Below are 19,063 nucleotides of genomic sequence, written 5' to 3'. Positions count from 1 at the left end.
TCATTGTAATTTTCATGTTGCTCTGATAGCGTCATGGTCTATCCAGAAAATAGTTGTACGTTTTTACACAGTCAGTCTTTAAGCAACCCAGGTATTGGATACTGCGAGCATGTGATGTAAACAAGAACAGACAACATAATATCCTTGCAGATTCATGGATCTCTTTAGTAACCAGGTGAAAAAGCAGCTCATGCATATAAAATACCACAGTATCTATTCATTTGTCTACACGGGAGTACGTACGTACGACCTTTTGGAATCGTAAGCAGATGCTCATAGCAATCAAGGCCAGAAAACATGTGCCACTCCGCCATCGTCTTTTGTCCAAAAAGTATTTGAAAACTAAAATTTCCTCCTGACCATAACGTCTAGGTTCCAACTAGGTCATTCTAAAATGAAGGCTTGGAAAATTGGTATGACTTCGAAAGTCTAAATGGCATGAATCTCAAGACCCTGAAGACATAATTTCGGTCCTGAAAGGAAGATGCGATGCTGATCGAGTAGAATTGTGGTTGCCCATGATAGAGGTACAGCTGACAAAAGGATCTAGCTCTGAATAGTCTACGGGACAAGGTAGATGTATAGAATAGGGTGGAAGGCAGTATGGAGAGCGTACGTGGAGCCCTGCTGGCGGCGACTTGGGCACCTTCCTGCATTAGGACGAACCGAGGTGGGGCCATCAGCTTACAGCAAGCACGAAGGAAACACCAAACGACGCGTCTCGACGCGCACAACCCGCGCCATTGTACTTTGGCGATTTCTTCTTTCCGTCCTGCAGCGTGCTGTTAAGGGATATACAAGCTTCAAGATGTTTTCGTTACCCATGATCGCGCCGCGCCCAGTAAGTACTTTTACACATGTCTTGACTGCTTCAACTGAAGATGCGAACATCCAAAGCTTCAGATCTAAGCAACACTAGAATTGAGTTGACGATATTCCAAGGATGCCAGCCTCTGGCCTTCCCACCACACCACCCACGCCGCCTTTGAGGATACCCACTCGCACTCTCCACCAGACACATCTCATGGCCACAACAGCCGGCGACCAACTTCGCACCACGGCCCACGTCGCCACCAGAACCATCTCCTATCCAGCCTGACTGCCGACGAAAACACAATCGCGCAGCGCAAACTCAATGTCCGCAGATTCGGCGCGGGTTGGCTGCGTCCGCCTGGTGTCACCAAAACACTGCAAGCGATTGACGACGAAAGGCTAGAGAAGGAGGAGCAAGAGATGATGCAGCGCAGAGAGCAAGTGATGATGGATCTAGCAGCCGCACAGCAGGATGCTGCAAACGAAGAGCAAAGGGAAAGAGGAGAAATGGAAGAAGATGCTGGGGAAGGAGAAGTAGAACGGGATCTTGACGATGAAGTTCCTGAGGCACAAAGCACACCCAGTGCATCCGAAGTATCGAGTGACGAAGAATCAGAGGAGGAAGAGGAGGGAAGTGAAGTCAGTGGCGACGTCCAAGAAGAAAGCACTGTACCCTTCAATGAGGATAGTTTCATAGAAGGCAGCATGCTCGAAGCAGAAGTGTCTCATATGCTGGAGATGGAAGAGGCGGAAATGGCAGGCGTGTTGCAAGACGAACGCGATCTCGATGACGATGTTCCTGAAGCTGGGAGCTACGAACACACGGATTCTGAACTCGAAGATGATAGCGATGTGGATACCAGCGCTCTTCCACCTGGACTCAGCTCCGTGCGTTCGAGACGCTCAACAAGGCGCCGTTCAAGTGGACGTCGTAATTCGAGTCGCAGAAGCTCGGGGCTGCCTGGTGGTATGTTGTTTGGGGGTGGACATCCTGCGGTTGGAAGGGTCAGTCTCGGGGTCGATCTGGGAAATGGAAGGAGTAGCTTTGGTATGGACGGGAGTAGTTCATTTCTTGAAGGTAGCTCTTTTCTGCGGAGTTCGCCGGCGGGGAATGCTGCGGCCAATAGGGGCAGCTTGAGAGATAGGTTCTTGGGTGCTGCGAGAGGTGGTGGAGGCAGCAGCAGGAGGGCTTAAGATTAGATGTGGTAATGATTATGATTGTATGATAGAGATACCCAGTAGCTCCACGAAGCCTAGATACCTGTATTGAAAGTGCTCGAATGGTAAAGACGTGTTGGCGGTGTGTATGTCTGGAGGCTTCATCCTCACCTACGCTCGCTTCCATCCATCCATCCATCCTAAACATGACCTCGAAAGTCCCCACAACCCCCATGCCTAACCTACCATCTGATAGAATGCCCTGCCGAGGAAGCTGCCTGCCTCGTCGTAAACCTCTGCGTGCGCTGCCCTTTCTTTCTCAGAGTCCATGCCCAAGCAAGCACCGACACACCGAATCCAATCCTCCAAAGCAATCCTGCCTGTCATCAGAAGATGATACTCCAAACGTGTCTCTGCGGAACAGTCTCCATCGACACATTGGCCAGTGTAGTCTCCAGCGGCCATGCCGCACAGCTGATCGAGGCGACCCTGCCACTCGTCGTCGGCAATAGTGATCATCTCGCACATGGCGCGTAGTATAGACTCCAATGTAGACACATCGCTGTTATGAATGACCCAAAGTGCGTTGTATCTGGCGATGGTAGCGTCGACAAGCTCGATATTGGAGAGCAGATCGTGGGCGAGGGAGCGACGAGCGAGTTCTGGGCTCATGCACTCGCGGTTTGATTCAGCGACCAACGTGCATGGTTGAGGACGCCTGGTGCAGATGTGAGTGTCCCTAGAATAGGGATGACTGTCGATGCGAGTGGAAACAGCCTTCTTGTGGATCTGCAGATGGAAGGGGTATGTAAGGTCCTCTAGAGCCTCAAGTGGAGGATTGAAGACGAGTATATCGGCTGCAACCTCTTCGGGTCTCAAGACGCTGAGAAGATACACCAAGTTACGGCTATTCCAATCGATAGGCTCGGATATGCCATCGGAGATTGGCGAGGTGGGCGGAGTAGAGGCGTCGTCTACATAGTTATCGCAGAAGGGGTTGGACATGACTGATCCGATGACACGCGTAATAGAACCAGAGGGACAACCAGAGTAGTAGATACTCAAGAAACGTGCTACAAGGATGTTGAAGGTATGATGACGGAGAAGTAGATGGTGACTTTGGGTGAGAGAAGGGAAGCAGTAAGGAGTAGCTGCAGCCGAGATGACGAGAACTTAAAAATAATAGCTGCATTGTCGAACAATAGCAGGTGACAGTGAGGATTGAAGCGTTGTGGTGATGGTAAATGGTGAACCACTCGAATTCACTTACGCCAGAAAGTACCCTGAGGTATTCGCATAAAATCTAGCGAGCCACACATACAATAGAACGAATGTAGACATTTAGACTTGGAATGCTGGATCCCAGAAAGAGAAAGGCGGGCTTCTTCGTAGCATGGTCGGGAGATGCGCCAAGTGACATAATGGAACACAGTAGGAAAGAATGGGCTGCTGTCACAATACAAACAGTCATGCAGTGTTTTGTCATAGTCACACATTTCAGGTGATGTCGTTCATTTATCCTTGGTGTCCTTTCCGGCGGCAAATATGTACAAAGCTTAATGAGTCGCAAAGATGTTGCGTGTGCGCAGGTGGACTGGGGTCTCACCCTTGGGCGCATCTGGTATCGTCTTCTCCAATTTCTGAAACCGTGTTAGTGAAGGACGTGAGCGAAAGTAATATTCCAGCATACCAGCTTTTCGAACACACACTTGTTCAGCTTGCGCTCTTCTGACCGGCAGTTCCAGAGTTGCTGGTTGTGGTTCTCTAGGCATTGCCAGTGGGTGCGGAACTCTGCCAGGCAGTTCTCATTGATGTCCTTGATACTGCCACATGTGTCAACAACCAAGGTCTAGAAGGAAGCCTTCTGCTGGTACGTACACGCTAGCCGCACACCTGGTGACCTTACGGCCCTCCTTCATACAGTCGAACTCTCCCCGGCCGTTGGCCTCGGTCTTGCACATCATGTAATCATCGTTGTAGGCCTTGCATCGCGCGCCAATGAAGAACGAGGCACTTAGGAGGGGCGCAGAACTGGCTCCGAGCTCTTTGACCTTGGGGATGTCGTCGGGTAGAGGGGTGGTGTCGATGAGGGCTTGCTGGTTGAACCTGCAAATTATTAAGCGCTTGAAGCTAACTATGGGACGAGAAGAGAGAGTTTACCTGGGCTGGCGCGACGACATCTTGAGGGTGAGGTGCCAATGGCGGGCTATCTGCTTATGAATTGAAGATGATGCTCGTGAGGTCGTCGCGGAACTCGGTCTTGGCGGTTCACTAAAACTGGCAGGGATGCGATCGGCCGCAGCTTGTGCCTGTCCTTTGTGAGTGAGAGACAACACGCTCCCACCATTTAACCTGCACCTCCACTACACCTCTTGCACGGATTTGGGGTCTCTCGGCAATCAGAATGCGCGCGGACTGAGCTTGCTTGAGAATTATCCCTGCGCCAACGTCTCCGCGGTTTCCTCTTCGCGCACCCACGCGCGACCGAAAACAAACATCTGAAGTTCTTCCATTCGCGACTTCAGACAGCACCACTCGTTTACAACAACATCGAATCTGCCTAGGAGGATACGCGCATACCCTGGGCTTTATACAACATGTCATTCAGCTTTGGAAACACGGCTGGTGGGGAGAAGAAGACGGGTACTCTTTTTGGAAGCACTACAGCACCAGCTGGTGGTCTGTTTGGTCAATCGCAGCAGCAACAGCCACAGCAGTCAAACGCGACACAGTCTGGCGGCCTCTTCGGGTCATCGACCGCCCCCCAGAATAACAACAACACCAACAACAATGGCTTGTTTGGATCAACACAACCACAGCAGCAGAACTCCGGATCGAGCTTGTTTGGCCAGCCGCAGCAACAGCAACAGCAGCAAAATGCAGGCTCGAGTCTCTTTGGACAGCCTCAGCAGCAACAGCAACAACAAAACGCGGGCTCCAGTCTGTTCGGCCAACCCCAGCAGCAGCAGCAGCAGCAACAACAGGGGCAACAGCAACAGCCAAACATGGGCAACAGCCTATTCGGCGCCTCGTTGCAGCCAGCACCTGTTCTCAACAACGTACAGGCGCAAAGCGTTCAGCAACAGCGCGAAGGGCTTCCGCAGCTGCGCCAGTCTTCTGCACAACCTTTTGCTGGCTCTGCCTACATGACCGGTCACAGTATGAACCTTTCAACTCATTTGCTGAAGCTATGCTAACACCTATTAGGAGAGAAGTCGGTCATCGAGCAGATACGGATTCTCAACAACAAGTGGGACCCCGAGAACCCTGAATGCGTCTTCCAATACTACTTCTATAACTCGGTCAAGCCCGAAGAAGCGCCCTTCTACGGGCCCTCGCAAGGCGAAGACGAACGGAAATGGGAGGAGGCTTTGTCAAAGAAGCCAAGCCCAGGTGCCATCCCTGTGCTTGCCCGCGGCTTTGAACAGGTTGGAGAACGCATCAAGCAACAAGCAGCTGCCGTCACCGCGCTCCGGACCAGACTGCACGAGATCAACAACAGTCTGTCACTTCTCAAAGACGCGCACGAGCTGACTGTAGCTTCGCGCATCACTGAAGCAAAGCGGAAGCACATCGTTTTCACACAACGAACACTAGCCCTTGCAACCAAGGTCCAGATCCTGCGTAACCGAGGATACGTCATGGATCAGCCAGAGGAGGACCTGAAGAAGAAGCTCATCGAGTTGGAGAAGCAGACGTTTGATCCCGTACTTGGCGGGCGACAAGAAGAGATCTGGGCGCGTATGTCTGGTGTGCGCGAGCGGGCGCGTATCCTTCAGGAGGAGACCGAAAAGCTGGGCAAAACGATTGAGCAGCAACAAAACGGTGAACTCCTTACTGATGAAGACCAAAAGGCACTAGAGAAGGTAAGAAGCCAGCTTCATGACGCCTTGCATACACTAACAATGTACTGTAGCTACTCAAAGACTATGACCGACAACTCGAGCACCTCAAGAAGTGGGTCGACGACACTAGAGACGAGTACGATGAATGGGAGACGGCGCAGCAATCAAGGCCGACAAAGCGATAAGAGCATAATACGGTGGCGTGTTCGGCATGTACGATTCATAGGCGATCTGGAGGTTATATTTCGAAAAGTCGGGCGTCGTGAGATACCAAGCAGCGGACGGATGCATAGAAGGCGTACAATTAAGCGTTGCATAATATCTCATCTTCATCATAGTGTGCGCTGGAGCATTGGTGATCGATTCTTTTATTCACATAGCAGTCCTTTCTAGCTGACTGAAAGCACCAAGTTCACTTCTCCTGGCCACTCAGTGTTTTGTGTTTTGATATGATCATGCATATGCCAGTTGGTCTTCCGTGATTTCCCGCCGATTCTCAAGAAATATGTGTCGATAACATGTATACGGTAAGGGTATTTGTGTCCGTTCAATATGTAGAGCCTACAGTATAGACCAGTATAGTTACAAGCGCATCCCCTGCGCACATGTTATACAGAAATTTGCTGATATATCGCTGGGTGTCTCCAAGTTTATGCTTGTTTACGTCCAGCGTCAAGGTGTCGTGGAAAAGTTCATGATCGCAGGAAGGGTCGTTGCTTAGAAGAGCTTCGAGACGTATTCGACGAGATGAGGTGCTACAGGCAACCTGTTAGTCTTCCATCTGTATACTGCCCAGTCTCTGGTTGCTCTTACAGAAATAAAGCACAACAGCGCTGGCTGCTGTCCACTTGATATCGGTCATAGTCTGTGCTTCGGCCGCAGCAAGCTCCTGCTTGGATGGTTGGGGTGGTGCTGTCATGCACGTTAGTATCATTATCTGTGACTCTCCCGTCATAATTGTTAGAACCAACCTCCAAACATTTTCGTTATGTCTTGTATGATCTGTGCGGTGAATCACAAGAAGGGTTGTAGTGGTGTGCAAGATGGGTATCTCAAAGATGACGTTCACACTGCACTTCGATACGCAAAAGTTTGGATTGTCGGAGTTTGGGCTGCGATGTTTCCGATAAGATTGGTCACGTGCCCGCGCGTCCCTACCCAGATTGTTTGTTATGCGTCCCTCTCCTCCGTCAGCATGAAAGGAGCAATTTCTTCCTATCCTTTTTCTCTATATCGTTGCACGACGCTGATACCCTCATTTACGCAGTCTGCCCGACAGAACCCGGGCATCTTTCCAACATCCGGACATGCCGTTCTGATTGTCTATCAGAGACACCTGGTGGAATCGGAGTGACTTGCGCATCTCTCACTCCGTCTCGAACTTTTCGGCCCTAAGAGTGTCTCGGTGATTTGAAGCAGATGCATCATCCTAACTAGCAAGCCAAGCTTACTCGACTTAACGTGCCTTTGTACAGTATGCCACCCCTTGGATACCTAGCCCAAGACCATCTCATTTCACAGATCACTAAACAAGTACCCCTGTCTCGAACCTACACAGGGCACGGAACCATATTCATGGTTGTCATAGCGTCGTGGCGCCACACTGCCGCGGAGCAAGCTGCAAGCACGTGTTGAGACAGTCGATCCGCATCTCAATATTTGGGGGTGAGGTGGTGTTGAGTTCGTAGTGGGGCTGACACAGGAGACAATTGAAAAGTCCACTTGCATGCATGTCATCTGCAGCGCGTGGTAACATCATCAGCTCTTGTGCATAGTCACACTACATAAAGTGATGGCTCCAAGGCGCCTGGGCAGCCTATGCTCTCACTACCAGAGTTAACATAGGGCTGGCTGGCCCTGTAATGAGGCTTCGCGAACCGTTAAACTAAGTGTTTCAGCCCCCAGAAGTATGCCGTCAACATGTACGCCACATGCACCGCGGTCCAAGTCCGAGCTGAAGTGCACCACACTGCAGCACGGCTTGCGTGTCCAATCAGCCAAGCAAGTAGGCATGACTGATCGCCGCCGCGTAGTTCACTGTCGATCGGCCCTATGACAGCCATTACAGGGAGTCAGCTCTCGCCTTGATATATTAATATGTGGTGTACCGTAAGGCTAGTCGTTTGTCGACTTACTCTGTCTACCTTCCTGTCGCTCGTTATTCTTGCTGTTTTCTTATTTTACTAAGATGTTGGTTCCTACAACTTCCCTCGTGTTAGGGTTGTATTCCACTTGCGCACTCGCGCTGTCCGCTCGTTCCACCAACGGTTATGTCCACGAATCATCCAACTTACGCTTTGCGAGCCGCCACGCCCACCCACATGCTCAGCCTCGTCAATCTGCAAATCAAGATTCGTCGTGCGCCCCATACTGGCTAGAGGACATAAAGCACCAGGGCGTTGCTAGCTTCAATCCGAACCCAAACAATTACACAGTGTTCAGGAATGTCAAGTCTTATGGCGCTGTCGGCGACGGAATCACCGATGATACTGCCGCCATTCAGAAAGCGATTACAGAGGGAAGCAGATGTGCCCCGTCGTCCTGCGAGAGCTCTACTAATGAGCCTGCCATTGTATACTTTCCTGGCGGGACTTACTTGATCTCGAGCAGTCTCATCGACTATTACTACACTCAGGTATGCAGCCCGCAGAGTCCGAATAGCTAGATACACAAACGTGTTCTAGAGACATACACCATCCCATCACTCGTTAGCAAGTGGATGTGACATGACGTGTATACCTCTCGCAAAGACGTTACGTATCAGGCATAACTCGAAACGATAAGCCTCTCCGTATGAGTTACTTTGACTAACTCCTGCAAGATCATCGGAAACCCAAATTGTCTTCCTACGATCAAGGCTGCAGCCAATTTTTCTTCCACAGGCGGTCTAGGATTAATCGATGGCTCTCCATACCTAGGCACTGGAACCCGACCTGGTCGAACTGGCTTTGGACCTACAAATACATTCTTCCGCCAGATTCGCAACCTTATCCTTGACATGACACACCTCCCAGCTAACTTTTCAGCTACTGGAATTCATTGGCCAACTGCACAAACTACAAGCATCCAGAATGTAGTGTTTAACATGAACGCCGACAACGGAACACTGCACCAGGGACTCTTCGTTGAGGAAGGATCTGGCGGTTTTATGACTGACCTTGTTTTCAACGGAGGAAACAAAGGGTTCAGCGTCGGCAACCAACAGTTTACTACTCGAAACCTCACGTTCAACAATGTCAACACTGCTATTGAGCAGCTCTGGGATTGGGGATGGACGTACAAGTCTGTCTCTATTAACAACTGCCGGGTTGGACTGAACATGTCTGCCGGTGGCCCTGCCGCGGTTAACGTGGGATCTATTACCTTCTTTGACAGTGAGATCAACAATACCCCGATTGGTATCGTTACCTCTAGGACTGCCAACTCTGAGCCTGCTGGTGCCGCAGCCTTGTACTTGGAGAATGTCAAACTCGATAATGTCGGTACTGCTGTACTTGGTCCAAATGGAACCTATCTGGCAGGATCTCCTGGTACTTCAGTCATTGACGCTTGGGCTGACGGACATCGATACCTTCCGAACGGTCCGGTCGAAGCACGAGGCGCTATCGCTTCCACTAAGCGACCAGCAGAGTTGTTGGACGCGGAAGGCAAATACTACGAGCGCTCGAAGCCTCAGTATGGCGAGGTTCCTTTATCACAATTTCTTAGCGCTCGTAGCCTTGGCGTTACTGGAGATGGCCGAACCGACGACACTGATGCCCTCAACGCTGCAATCCTGAAAGCCAAGGCTGAAGGCAAGATTCTTTTCCTTGACGCCGGTTTCTATCTAGTCACCTCGACGATCTACGTCCCACCAGGTTCCACTATCGTCGGAGAAGCCCTCGCTTCTGTCATCCTTTCCTCCGGTCCCTTCTTCAACGACATGTCCCTTCCTAAGCCAGTCGTGCAAATCGCTCAGCCAGGAGAACAAGGTCGAGTCGAACTTTCTGACCTCTTTGTCAGCACAAAAGGTCAACAAGCCGGCGCTGTTCTGATTGAATACAACCTTTATTCCCCTACTGGCGAACCTGCTGGCCTTTGGGATGTGCACACTCGTATCGGAGGATTCGCAGGATCAGACCTGCAAACCGAGCAGTGCGAAAAGACACCCGATCTCGTCACCACTTCCGAGAATTTGGTCGAAGAATGCATTGCAGCTTACATGTCGATGCACGTCACCAAGTACAGTTCAGGGCTGTATATGGAGAACAACTGGCTCTGGACTGCTGACCACGATCTCGATGATGCGCGTAACAACAACACCCAGATCACTATCTATGCTGGCCGCGGTCTGCTGATTGAGAGTCTTCAGGGAACTTTATGGTTGTAAGTTTGGAAATCGTCATTGTTTCGTTAGCAGTAATTAACGCTCAGGTAGATACGGCACAGCAGTCGAGCACCACGTTCTCTATGAGTACCAGTTCGTCGACACACGAAACGTATTCATGGGTCAGATTCAAACCGAAACTGCCTACTATCAGCCCAACCCTGATGCTCTCATTCCCTTCCCAACCGTTCCAGCCTTGTCCGACCCAGTCTTCACGGCTACACCTTCGAATGGAACAAACTCAACATCGCCAAACACAGCTTCAGGCTGGGGTCTGCGTATTCTCCGCAGCAACAACATCCTCGGATACGGGGTGGGACTATACTCTTTCTTCGACAACTACTCGACAGAGTGCTCGCAGGTTGGCGCAGGTGCGGTGTGCCAGTCGCGCATCCTGTCGATCGAAGGGGATCGCAACACGTATGACATCAGTCTCTACAATGTAAATACTGTGGGTAGCACAGAAATGATCACGCGCGACGGGGTAGACTTGGCGAGCAATGTGGACAACAACAGCACTTTCGTGGACACCATTAACGTATTCAAGATTGATAGTTTTGGACTCAAGTTGTCCGTGGACGTTGGGGTATCGTTAGGCGACGTCTTGAGCAAGTAGATCTTGGTTTCACTAATTGAACATGTGGAGCTGGATGCGTAGTACTAGTAGCGGGGCCTTGGCCATTTGGTGTTCTGATTCTTTCATACCCATATTTTCATAGAAAATTTTCGAGGGCGAAATTGTATTTCCTTTTCAACATGCCGGTCTTTGTCCACTTCTTGCTATAATAACGTCTTTTGGTCCATTCTTTCCATCAAAATCCGATATGGTCTAGTGGCTAGGATTTGCCGCTCTCATCTGCAGAGTCAGTTCACTGTACAGTGCCGGCAAGGCCCGGGTTCGATTCCCGGTGTCGGAAAATGATCTTTTTGCCTTTTTTTCAGACTGAAAAAGAAAGATAGGCCCCCTTTGGCCGCTGGTCAGGTCTTTCTAAGCCGTTGACGACCTAGATCTGGACGTCAAGTAGCGAGATACACTCTCGTACCAGGCTGGTATAGAGGCCAGCGATTTTTTTTTGATCTAATGGGATGCAGTGGTTGATTGGGAGGTATGCATCTCTTCCCTGCCTCGGATGTTGGATCTTTGACTCAATACGAAGCTGGGCCTTGGAGATGCTCACTACATCTTGTATCAGCATGTTGTACAGATATTCTGTAATATATACTCTTCACTACCTTGTATAGCCCCCTCAGCATGGGTTTCGTACTATGAATACAGCTTGATGTCCAAATAATCGCGAGGTTACCTTCACTGTCCCAGATCCCGCCTTTCGTGACAGATATGCAAAAGATGAATTCTTGACACTGAAAATGTCAGCGTGCGCGATGCGGAGATTCCAACTTGGAGAACTGAATGTCTCATGTTCTAGGTTAATATTGAGTGGCAAGACTCGACACATGATATGCAAGGAAAGTCTCCTTGCGCTGCAAGAAGATCACTCTTGTACGCAACTCGTTTGCTGCATCCAGTATCTCGAGAAACAGAGGAGCTTGTGCAATCGTGAGATACCTAGTTACCCTACAGTCATGACGGACATCTACACCATACACTTAACTACAGATCGCGAATCGACAATTAGGAGCTTCCGGAACCGTCCAGCAACGACATGGCCATCGTTTGGTTCATAGAATACCCTGCTATCAGCTCGTGTTTGCGAGCCGTGACAGGGTACCCGAGCCCATGTCAAGCTTTAGCGTCAGTGAAGAGGCACACATGGTCGAAGTGCCGAAGTTGGGGAACGTTCTTTCTTGTAAGGTGACCGAGCTTCCAAGAGCACCCTATGGAAACCATAGATCTTGTGAATAAACTTGGTTCTGTCTGAGTTATGCTTCACAAAAGGCACCTACAAGGTTTTTACTGCAAACTGTGTTAAGACACTTGCATGACGAAAAGCAGTACATATCAGAAAAGAACTGCATTGGTATAGTGTACAAGAAGCTGGCGGAATCCACACACCGACTCTAAGTTGCAAGTAACGCCCGCTATGCAATTTTAACATGCTGAACCCTCAAGAGTTTGTAATATTACCAAAGCGATGTCGAGAGCAAGCATCATCGGAAGTAATACTAGAAAGAAAACGCACCCCAAAACAAAGTGCGCTGTGAGATCCAGCTCAACGCCTGCCACCACTGCGACCTCCCCTGATCTGCTTCATGATATCCACATTGCTCGAACGGCTCCGTGCGTTCTCGTTGAACACAACGTTGCTCTTGGGCGCGATGGTATACGTAGTGGGACCAGACTCCATGCGGGCGCGCTGGAAGGCCTTGGGAGCTTCGAGCTGCTTCTTGCGGTTGGCTGCAATGGCCGCAGCTTGGCTGCTGGCAGCGGACCTGTCGCCAGTTTTCATTTGACTAGAAATTATCAGCATGCGTACTCAAGTATGCAAAAGTAAATCATACCTTGGATCGTAATCGGCCTGGGCAAACTCCTTCTTACGGTAGTCGTCTGTCCGCCTAAGGATAGGACGCGTCCAGTCTGTAAAGAGGCGCTCGGCTTGTCGCTTGATGGTCAACTCGGGCTTCTTGCTCTTGATGTAGAACATGATGACTTTGCCAATGCCAGATGCAACAAGTGTGTCCTTGTTGACAGGCAACTTCGCCAACGAAGCCATGAGATCCTTCTGGATGTCGTACGCAGGAAGACTACCATCGCTGAGGGGCTCCAGGAAGAAGCGCACCGACTCGAGCAGGTTCACCTCAGGGTCCACGATAGTATCCCTCAATGTGTTCTTGTTCAGCAGGGCTGTCACTTCAGGCAGAAGTTTGAGCTTGTGTCGCGCGGGCTCGTTGCGCTTTCGGCCTTCGTTGTCGGCTTCGGCAGCTGCTGCCATACGGCGGCGCATCTCCTCAATCTCCTGGTCGGCCATTTGTTCGAGGTCAATGCCATCCTTCTTGCGGCGGCGATTTGAGCTGGTGCTGACAATGCTGTCTATCTGGGCATTGAGCTGCTTCTTTCGTCCTACAATCACGGTCAGTTTGGCAACCTGAGTCTGGGTATCAAATTACGCACGCTCTTCTGGAGTGAGATGCTCGTCTGGATCGCCATCTGGGCTTGCGCCGCGGACTCTGCCTGCCTTCTTGGACCGCTTGCTACGCCTGTCGCCTTCAGGAATATCGCCATCATCGTCGCCGTCCTTGTTCTTCTTCCGGCGTGGCTTCTCGGCTCTCTTTTTCTTCTTCTTTGGCTCTTCGCCCTCTCCCGCGGTGCGCTTCCGCTTGTGTACACCAATCTGCTTGACGTTGTCTTCGTCAATAGCCTGCGCCGGACGCTCATCGATAGCGACGTTGTTGATATCGAAGTCACCAAACTGCTCGTCCATTTGATCGTCATCCAGCGCCTCGGAAAGGACCGACTCATTGTCTGACAAGCCGGCCTCGATGTCGTCCTGGTCAGGCATCTCGCCAGGCCGGTCCTCTGTCACCTCCATATCTTGGTCTGGATCACCGATGGGTGGGTTTGGAGTAGCATTCTCCTCGTCAATCTCGGGGCGCAGAGGATCGGCTGGGTCGTCGCCAGCCTGTGGAAGCGGCGACTTGGAATGCGACCGGGTGAACTCGACGTCCTCCATAGTGACAATTCCGGCCTGTTCCGTTGGGATCAGGGTATCGATGGATAGGCGCTGAGGATGTGGAGTCGCTCGACGGTGGCCGATCGCAGTAAAGGTGGACGAGGGCAGAGGGCGATCGCGAGATAGTGAAAGCAAAGTTCCAGGGAGCGCGACTGCCATGACGCGCGGTGATACGATTTGCCGTGGCCGGGCTTGGCAGTCGCAACCGCGCCCCGGCTTGTTCGCGACCTGCTGTCAAAGACCGCAGCCGCTCCACCTTTGTTCGACCACTCACCCGCCTGACCACCATCCTCAGGCCCCCACCACCACGACACTTTGACGAGTCTCTGCGACGAGTTTTGCTACAGAGGCTGACTGCCGCTGCCTTTCTGCTTTTCAACTGACGAGCTCCAACACAGACGGCACCTTGCATAGGCTCCGGCACTGTCGCGGCGCCTGCGAGTGACTCCAGGTCTCTATTGCGACACGTCTGCAACCGCGCGTTGCCGCCTCACTGTTGGCTTGAAGGAGGAAGGGCATACAGACAGAAGGAGGATTGCAGTAGCTGGAGGAGAGCGAGTTTGTTACTGCCTAGCTGTACCGGCGCAGTCTTCACACTGCGTCATTTGGCGCGGCCATAGCTAGTATCCAACACAAGCACTGTCATTACGTGTGTTCGTCGAGAAGCGAGGAAGCATATCGTCTATTGTTCATCTGGCATCGACATCGTCAGCATTGCGACTTCCCGACCGCAAAGCCAGCCGCTCACTCTGCCCCTTGCGCGCAAGTTTCCCTTCTTCTTCTAACAAAGCACATATCCATTCTTGTCTAACCCCAGTTCTTGCCCATCATGTCTCTGCCAGCTGCTGAAGTGGCTGCCGACTTTCGGGATGCCTTGCAAGATTTGAGGATGAACAGCAGACCTGAGATTAGCAATCTAACCCTCATCGCCAAGGAAAACACAGAATACGCGGAAGCTATATCCAATGAGCTTCAGAAGCATATCCAATCGGTAAGTCCTGGATACTGGCAGACTAACAATTGCATCAGTCCACAAGCACTCACTTTATCCGCCCATGACTGACATGTGTAGACACGCCCTGAATGGAAACTCCCAGCCCTCTATGTTCTTGATTCGATTGTCAAGAATGTCGGCACCCCATACACTGTCTACATCGGCCGCAACCTTTATAGAACCTTCATGGACGCCTATCTCGTCATGGACCAGAACACTCGCAAGAACATGGAAGGCCTTTTGAAGACGTGGAAGATGCCTGTGCCCGAGTCCATGGACCCACGTCCTGTATTCCAGGCCGACGTGACGCAGGATATTGAGAATGCACTGGCTAAGTTCCGCGCAGCTCAGCAGCAGATTCGACCACAGCACGCGCTTCCACCTCGTCCTCCGTCGCTCAACGTCGCTTGGAGAGGTACGTCAACGCCGCCTCAAACTGGCCCGCGTTATGCTGCTCCTAACGACCCACGTGCTCGACCAGTAAGTCTATATTATTATTGTCTGCAAACAACTGCTAACATTTAGTCCAGACACAACCTCCGACTCCTCAGTATGGGCCACCATCTCACACAGCCACACCACCTACATACCAACAGCCTCAGCAACACGCTCAGCCCATGTCATCGGTTGACCTTGCTGACTTGAAGGTGGAAGTAACTCAGCTCATCAGTGCAACACAGAACATGTTCGCACACAACCCAGCTGATGCTGCTCTACGCACAAAGTTGTCCGCACTGTTGTCCTTGAAGCAAATCCTAGATACACAGACATTACCTCCTCAGCAATTAGAGGCTGTACGCCAACAAGTTCGAGCATTGGCACCTCCACCAGCGCCAACACCGACATTTGCTCCTTCTACGCCAGTATATCCGCCACAACAAGCAATGCCTCCAGGTTATCCGCCCAACTTTTCTCCGATGGGTGCACCTCCGAGCAGTGCTCCACCAAACGTCGCGCAACTTCTTGCAGGCTTCCGACCACCGCAGCAATCAACCCCGCAACCTGCCTCAACTCCTAATCCACCCGCTTTGAATTTGGCGGAACTACTCAAACGCGTATCTTCCCCAGCACAATCGAACTCAGTACCCGCCCCAGCTCCGTTTCAAATGCCCTTCCAAGGCTTCCCGCCACCAGTCTCGACTCCAGTGCCAGCACCTCAGGCTCCCCCACCGACCCAATCCGCGACGCCCACTGCCAACCTTGCGGCATTGCTTGCACAATTCAGCAAACCTGGTGCGGCACCACCCTCAATGCCACCCACGCCCGTACAAAGTACCCCCCTTCCTCAATTACCACCTCAACCCCCAGCTGCTCCCCCTGCTCTAGGGTCAGCCGAATGGCTCCTAAAAGCTTTAAGTGGTGTGCCTGGTGGCATGCCTGCGAACTCAACTCCAGTTGCGTCTCAGCCGACCACGCAACAGGCACCAGCGCCTATTAGTTTGACGGACCAGATCGAGCTTACCACTGCGTCGATGAAGAAACCTCGTCTACATCTCATATCACGCCTCTACGAAGCCAAGCCCAACATCTGCGCCACATGTGGCCGTCGCTTTGAGAGCACACCCGAAGGCAAAGAGAAAAAGGCACGTCACATGGACTGGCACTTCAAGGTCAAGGATCCTGATGCTGGTAAGCGAGGTGTACACCGCAGTTGGTATATTCCTGAGAAGGAATGGATCGAGTACCGTGAAGTCGATGAGACTTCTCCGAACCACTCCAACGATGCTTCTTCCGGTAATGGTGCCGCTAAACCAAAGAAGCAGGCCAAAGATCGGTATGTGAGCGTACCACAAGACGTCACACTACAGCAGGCGCCATGCCCCATTTGTCAGGACAAGTTCGAGACGCAGTGGAACGTAGAGGCCAATGACTTTGTATGGATGGATGCTGTGAGTGTAGGTGGTAAAATATACCATGCTACTTGTTTTGAGGAGGTATATGGCAAGGGTGTTGGTATAGAGACACCAGGCACACCGGATTCAGTTCTCGGAAAGAGAAAGGCTGACATTGGCGCCAATGGCGACGGAAAGAAGGTTAGGGCCTATTGAAACAGGCTTCAACTTTCATACGATGGCTTTTCCTCTTCTTTTCCAAGAAACGCGGTGATCGTGAGCTTTTGCATGCATAGCGTGGCGTTATAGGGCTCATCACACCCTTCTTGTATATTTTGGCACCGCTATATAATGATGAGGGCCTGCATATAAGCCGTATCAATGATGGTTATTAGCGAATCCACTTTCAGGCCACCAGTTGTATTAATGTAAATATGTTTGAAGAAAAAGATCATCGTCTTCGCATGTGTGTTCATGAACAGTGAGGTCATTGGGAATCAGTGTTTTCCTTTGTATACACATAGACACCACTTTCCTTGTGGCACATGTATGTACAAGTCCGCAATGGAGCTCTCTACACCCACTCCTTTGGCTTTTTGAGCACCTCAAGCAACCGCTCTTCCCTGCTACCCTTTGCAGGCTCGTGCATGTACTGCCACCTCGCTGTGAGCGGTAGACTCATCAGGATACTCTCCACTCGGGCACCAGGCGTGTTCAAACCAAACGCTGTCCCACGGTCGTGCACAAGGTTGAACTCTACATATCGTCCTCTGCGGATCTGCTGCCACTGCTTCATCTCATCTGTGTATGGCATGTCCTTCCGTCTGTTGATGATGGGCAAATAGGAAGGCAGGAAGGCAGACAAACAATCTTGAACGAAGGAGAAGAGCTGTTCCTGGTCCTTCTCCGTCTCATCCAAGTCGTCGAAGAAGATGCCACCTACACCTCGTGTCTCACCTCGGTGCTTGTTGCTGAAGTACTCATCGCACCACTTTTTGAATCGTGGGTAGTATGCCTTATCGTGCTTATCGCAAGCTTGTTTGATAGCGCCGTGGAAGTGTATAGCGTCTTCGTCGTAGAGGTAGGAGGGTGTGAGGTCGCAGCCACCGCCGTACCACCATGCATTTGTGTTTCCGGTCTCGTCGGCAGTCTCGAAGTATCGGTAGTTGAGGTGTACGGTCGGTGCATTGGGGTTGTGAGGGTGAAGGACCATGGACAGGCCAGCGGCGAAGAACTCGAGCGAATCGACATTGGGGTCAAGGGCTTTGTGGTTGACGCGCATCTTCTGTATGGCCGCTTTTGGTAGGCGGCCGTATACGACGGATGTGTTAACGCCTCCCTTCTCGAAGACGTTGCCGTCCTGTAGGATGCAGGTAATTCCACCACCACCTTCTGGCCGTTGCCATGTGTCGATCTTGAACTTGGTACCATCTACCTTTTCCAGTTCAGCTACAATTTCCTTCTGGTGTTGCTTTATGAACTGTTCCATTCGCAGGCGCATCGGTGACTGCTCGGAGACGCCATTCTCGCGCTTGAGGAGGGCATCCTTCTCGGCGATAGAAGGTGCTTCGGTTTTGATTGTGTCGTCCGTCCACTGTGACATGGTCAATAAAGTTTGCAACACAAGGATATCACTGGTCTTGATGTACCATGGAATAGATCAGAGCCGCAATGAAGGGTACAAATAGCAACCGTATCCTGTTCGGCCATTTGCTCGGTGGAGGATTACGCCATTCTTCCAGAGGGTCCGGTTTCTCCGGCTTCTTGCCTGAGGGTAAGTCTAGCCGGCGACGTGGAGTACAGTGAAATTGCCTGTTGCGGATGTGATATGGGCGCAGAGTTCGTTGCGGCGCATAGTTGTGGGGAAGCTCGAGAGCTCTTGAGATGCGGAACGAGGATCGGAATGGACGCATGGCGGACAGGTGGGGTATGTAGGAGGGATTCACCATGCAGGAATCATGGGAGGAGTGTTGGAGTTGTGAATTGGTTTATATTGGGTGTGTGAGAGAGGCTAGATATTGCGGAAAGTTGTCGTGCATCACACCACGGTGGGCGCATCATCAGTGGAGCTCCTCGGTACTAGCGGTATCGGTACCTGCATCATACAAATACGGCAAACTTGCCCACTGTCAACCATAGCAGTGAGGAAATACCTGAGGTTCTCGCAGATACTTCCAAACATACTATTGACGCCTTACATCAAGTTGGGACACGGAAGGCGATCATTTGTAAGCGCGCAGTGTACGGTAGCGATAGTTCGCTGGCGGATACCGCCCGAGCAAATCAGTGACTGCTACTACTACTATGTCTTGAACAGAGTTGTACAGTCTATGAGGTATATCCATTCGCGTTTTGATACGTTAGAGAGTATTCGAAGAGACAGCCACGCCGCCATGAGCAGCAAGGTGCTCCTGGACGCGCTATGA

The 19,063-nt window shown here is 51.3% G+C and overlaps 8 protein-coding genes and 1 non-coding gene across 9 annotated transcripts; 5 read left to right on the top strand and 4 right to left on the bottom strand.

Annotated features, from left to right (window-relative positions):
- The first annotated feature begins 720 nt into the window (after nt 1-720).
- CC77DRAFT_1022980 (hypothetical protein) lies at nt 721-2,271 on the top strand. Its single transcript, XM_018525587.1, has 2 exons — nt 721-841; nt 943-2,271. Exons 1-2 carry the CDS (start codon nt 809-811, stop codon nt 2,005-2,007), a joined length of 1,098 nt encoding a protein of 365 aa, XP_018382877.1. The 5' UTR covers nt 721-808; the 3' UTR covers nt 2,008-2,271.
- Nucleotides 2,108-3,080, bottom strand: CC77DRAFT_253292 (hypothetical protein). Its single transcript, XM_018530881.1, has one exon. It carries the CDS (start codon nt 2,974-2,976, stop codon nt 2,209-2,211), a length of 768 nt encoding a protein of 255 aa, XP_018382876.1. The 5' UTR covers nt 2,977-3,080; the 3' UTR covers nt 2,108-2,208.
- Nucleotides 3,081-3,424: 344 nt separating this feature from the next.
- CC77DRAFT_1097302 (NADH-ubiquinone oxidoreductase 20.8 kDa subunit) lies at nt 3,425-4,151 on the bottom strand (the record flags this gene model as incomplete). Its single annotated transcript, XM_018529886.1, has 4 exons — nt 3,425-3,611; nt 3,662-3,794; nt 3,850-4,077; nt 4,132-4,151. 4 exons carry the CDS (start codon nt 4,149-4,151, stop codon nt 3,528-3,530), a joined length of 465 nt encoding a protein of 154 aa, XP_018382875.1. The 3' UTR covers nt 3,425-3,527.
- Nucleotides 4,152-4,286: 135 nt separating this feature from the next.
- On the top strand, nt 4,287-6,224 carry CC77DRAFT_1097301 (hypothetical protein). The gene is made up of 3 exons (XM_018529885.1): nt 4,287-5,130; nt 5,179-5,837; nt 5,888-6,224. Exons 1-3 carry the CDS (start codon nt 4,569-4,571, stop codon nt 5,999-6,001), a joined length of 1,335 nt encoding a protein of 444 aa, XP_018382874.1. The 5' UTR covers nt 4,287-4,568; the 3' UTR covers nt 6,002-6,224.
- A 1,780-nt stretch (nt 6,225-8,004) lies between these two features.
- CC77DRAFT_1011316 (beta-1,3-exoglucanase) lies at nt 8,005-10,798 on the top strand (the record flags this gene model as incomplete). The annotated part of the gene is made up of 3 exons (XM_018523703.1): nt 8,005-8,451; nt 8,638-10,181; nt 10,234-10,798. 3 exons carry the CDS (start codon nt 8,005-8,007, stop codon nt 10,796-10,798), a joined length of 2,556 nt encoding a protein of 851 aa, XP_018382873.1.
- A 202-nt stretch (nt 10,799-11,000) lies between these two features.
- On the top strand, nt 11,001-11,099 carry CC77DRAFT_t76. The gene has a single exon. It is a non-coding gene; the product is annotated as a tRNA-Glu (tRNA).
- A 1,051-nt stretch (nt 11,100-12,150) lies between these two features.
- CC77DRAFT_1022977 (hypothetical protein) lies at nt 12,151-13,876 on the bottom strand. The gene is made up of 3 exons (XM_018525586.1): nt 13,253-13,876; nt 12,643-13,201; nt 12,151-12,594 (listed from the first exon to the last, which is right to left on the bottom strand). Exons 1-3 carry the CDS (start codon nt 13,809-13,811, stop codon nt 12,354-12,356), a joined length of 1,359 nt encoding a protein of 452 aa, XP_018382872.1. The 5' UTR covers nt 13,812-13,876; the 3' UTR covers nt 12,151-12,353.
- A 429-nt stretch (nt 13,877-14,305) lies between these two features.
- CC77DRAFT_252412 (hypothetical protein) lies at nt 14,306-17,102 on the top strand. Its single transcript, XM_018530878.1, has 3 exons — nt 14,306-14,802; nt 14,884-15,285; nt 15,336-17,102. Exons 1-3 carry the CDS (start codon nt 14,641-14,643, stop codon nt 16,851-16,853), a joined length of 2,082 nt encoding a protein of 693 aa, XP_018382871.1. The 5' UTR covers nt 14,306-14,640; the 3' UTR covers nt 16,854-17,102.
- Nucleotides 17,103-17,211: 109 nt separating this feature from the next.
- On the bottom strand, nt 17,212-18,550 carry CC77DRAFT_941987 (coproporphyrinogen III oxidase; the record flags this gene model as incomplete). Its single annotated transcript, XM_018534830.1, has 2 exons — nt 17,212-18,231; nt 18,287-18,550. 2 exons carry the CDS (start codon nt 18,548-18,550, stop codon nt 17,212-17,214), a joined length of 1,284 nt encoding a protein of 427 aa, XP_018382870.1.
- Nucleotides 18,551-19,063: the final 513 nt, after the last annotated feature.

The sequence above is a fragment of the Alternaria alternata genome (assembly GCF_001642055.1).
Source record: "Alternaria alternata strain SRC1lrK2f unplaced genomic scaffold CC77scaffold_18, whole genome shotgun sequence".
NCBI lineage: Eukaryota > Fungi > Ascomycota > Dothideomycetes > Pleosporales > Pleosporaceae > Alternaria > Alternaria alternata.
Note: the sequence above shows the minus strand (reverse complement) of the source record. Positions and strands in the feature narration are given on the sequence as shown.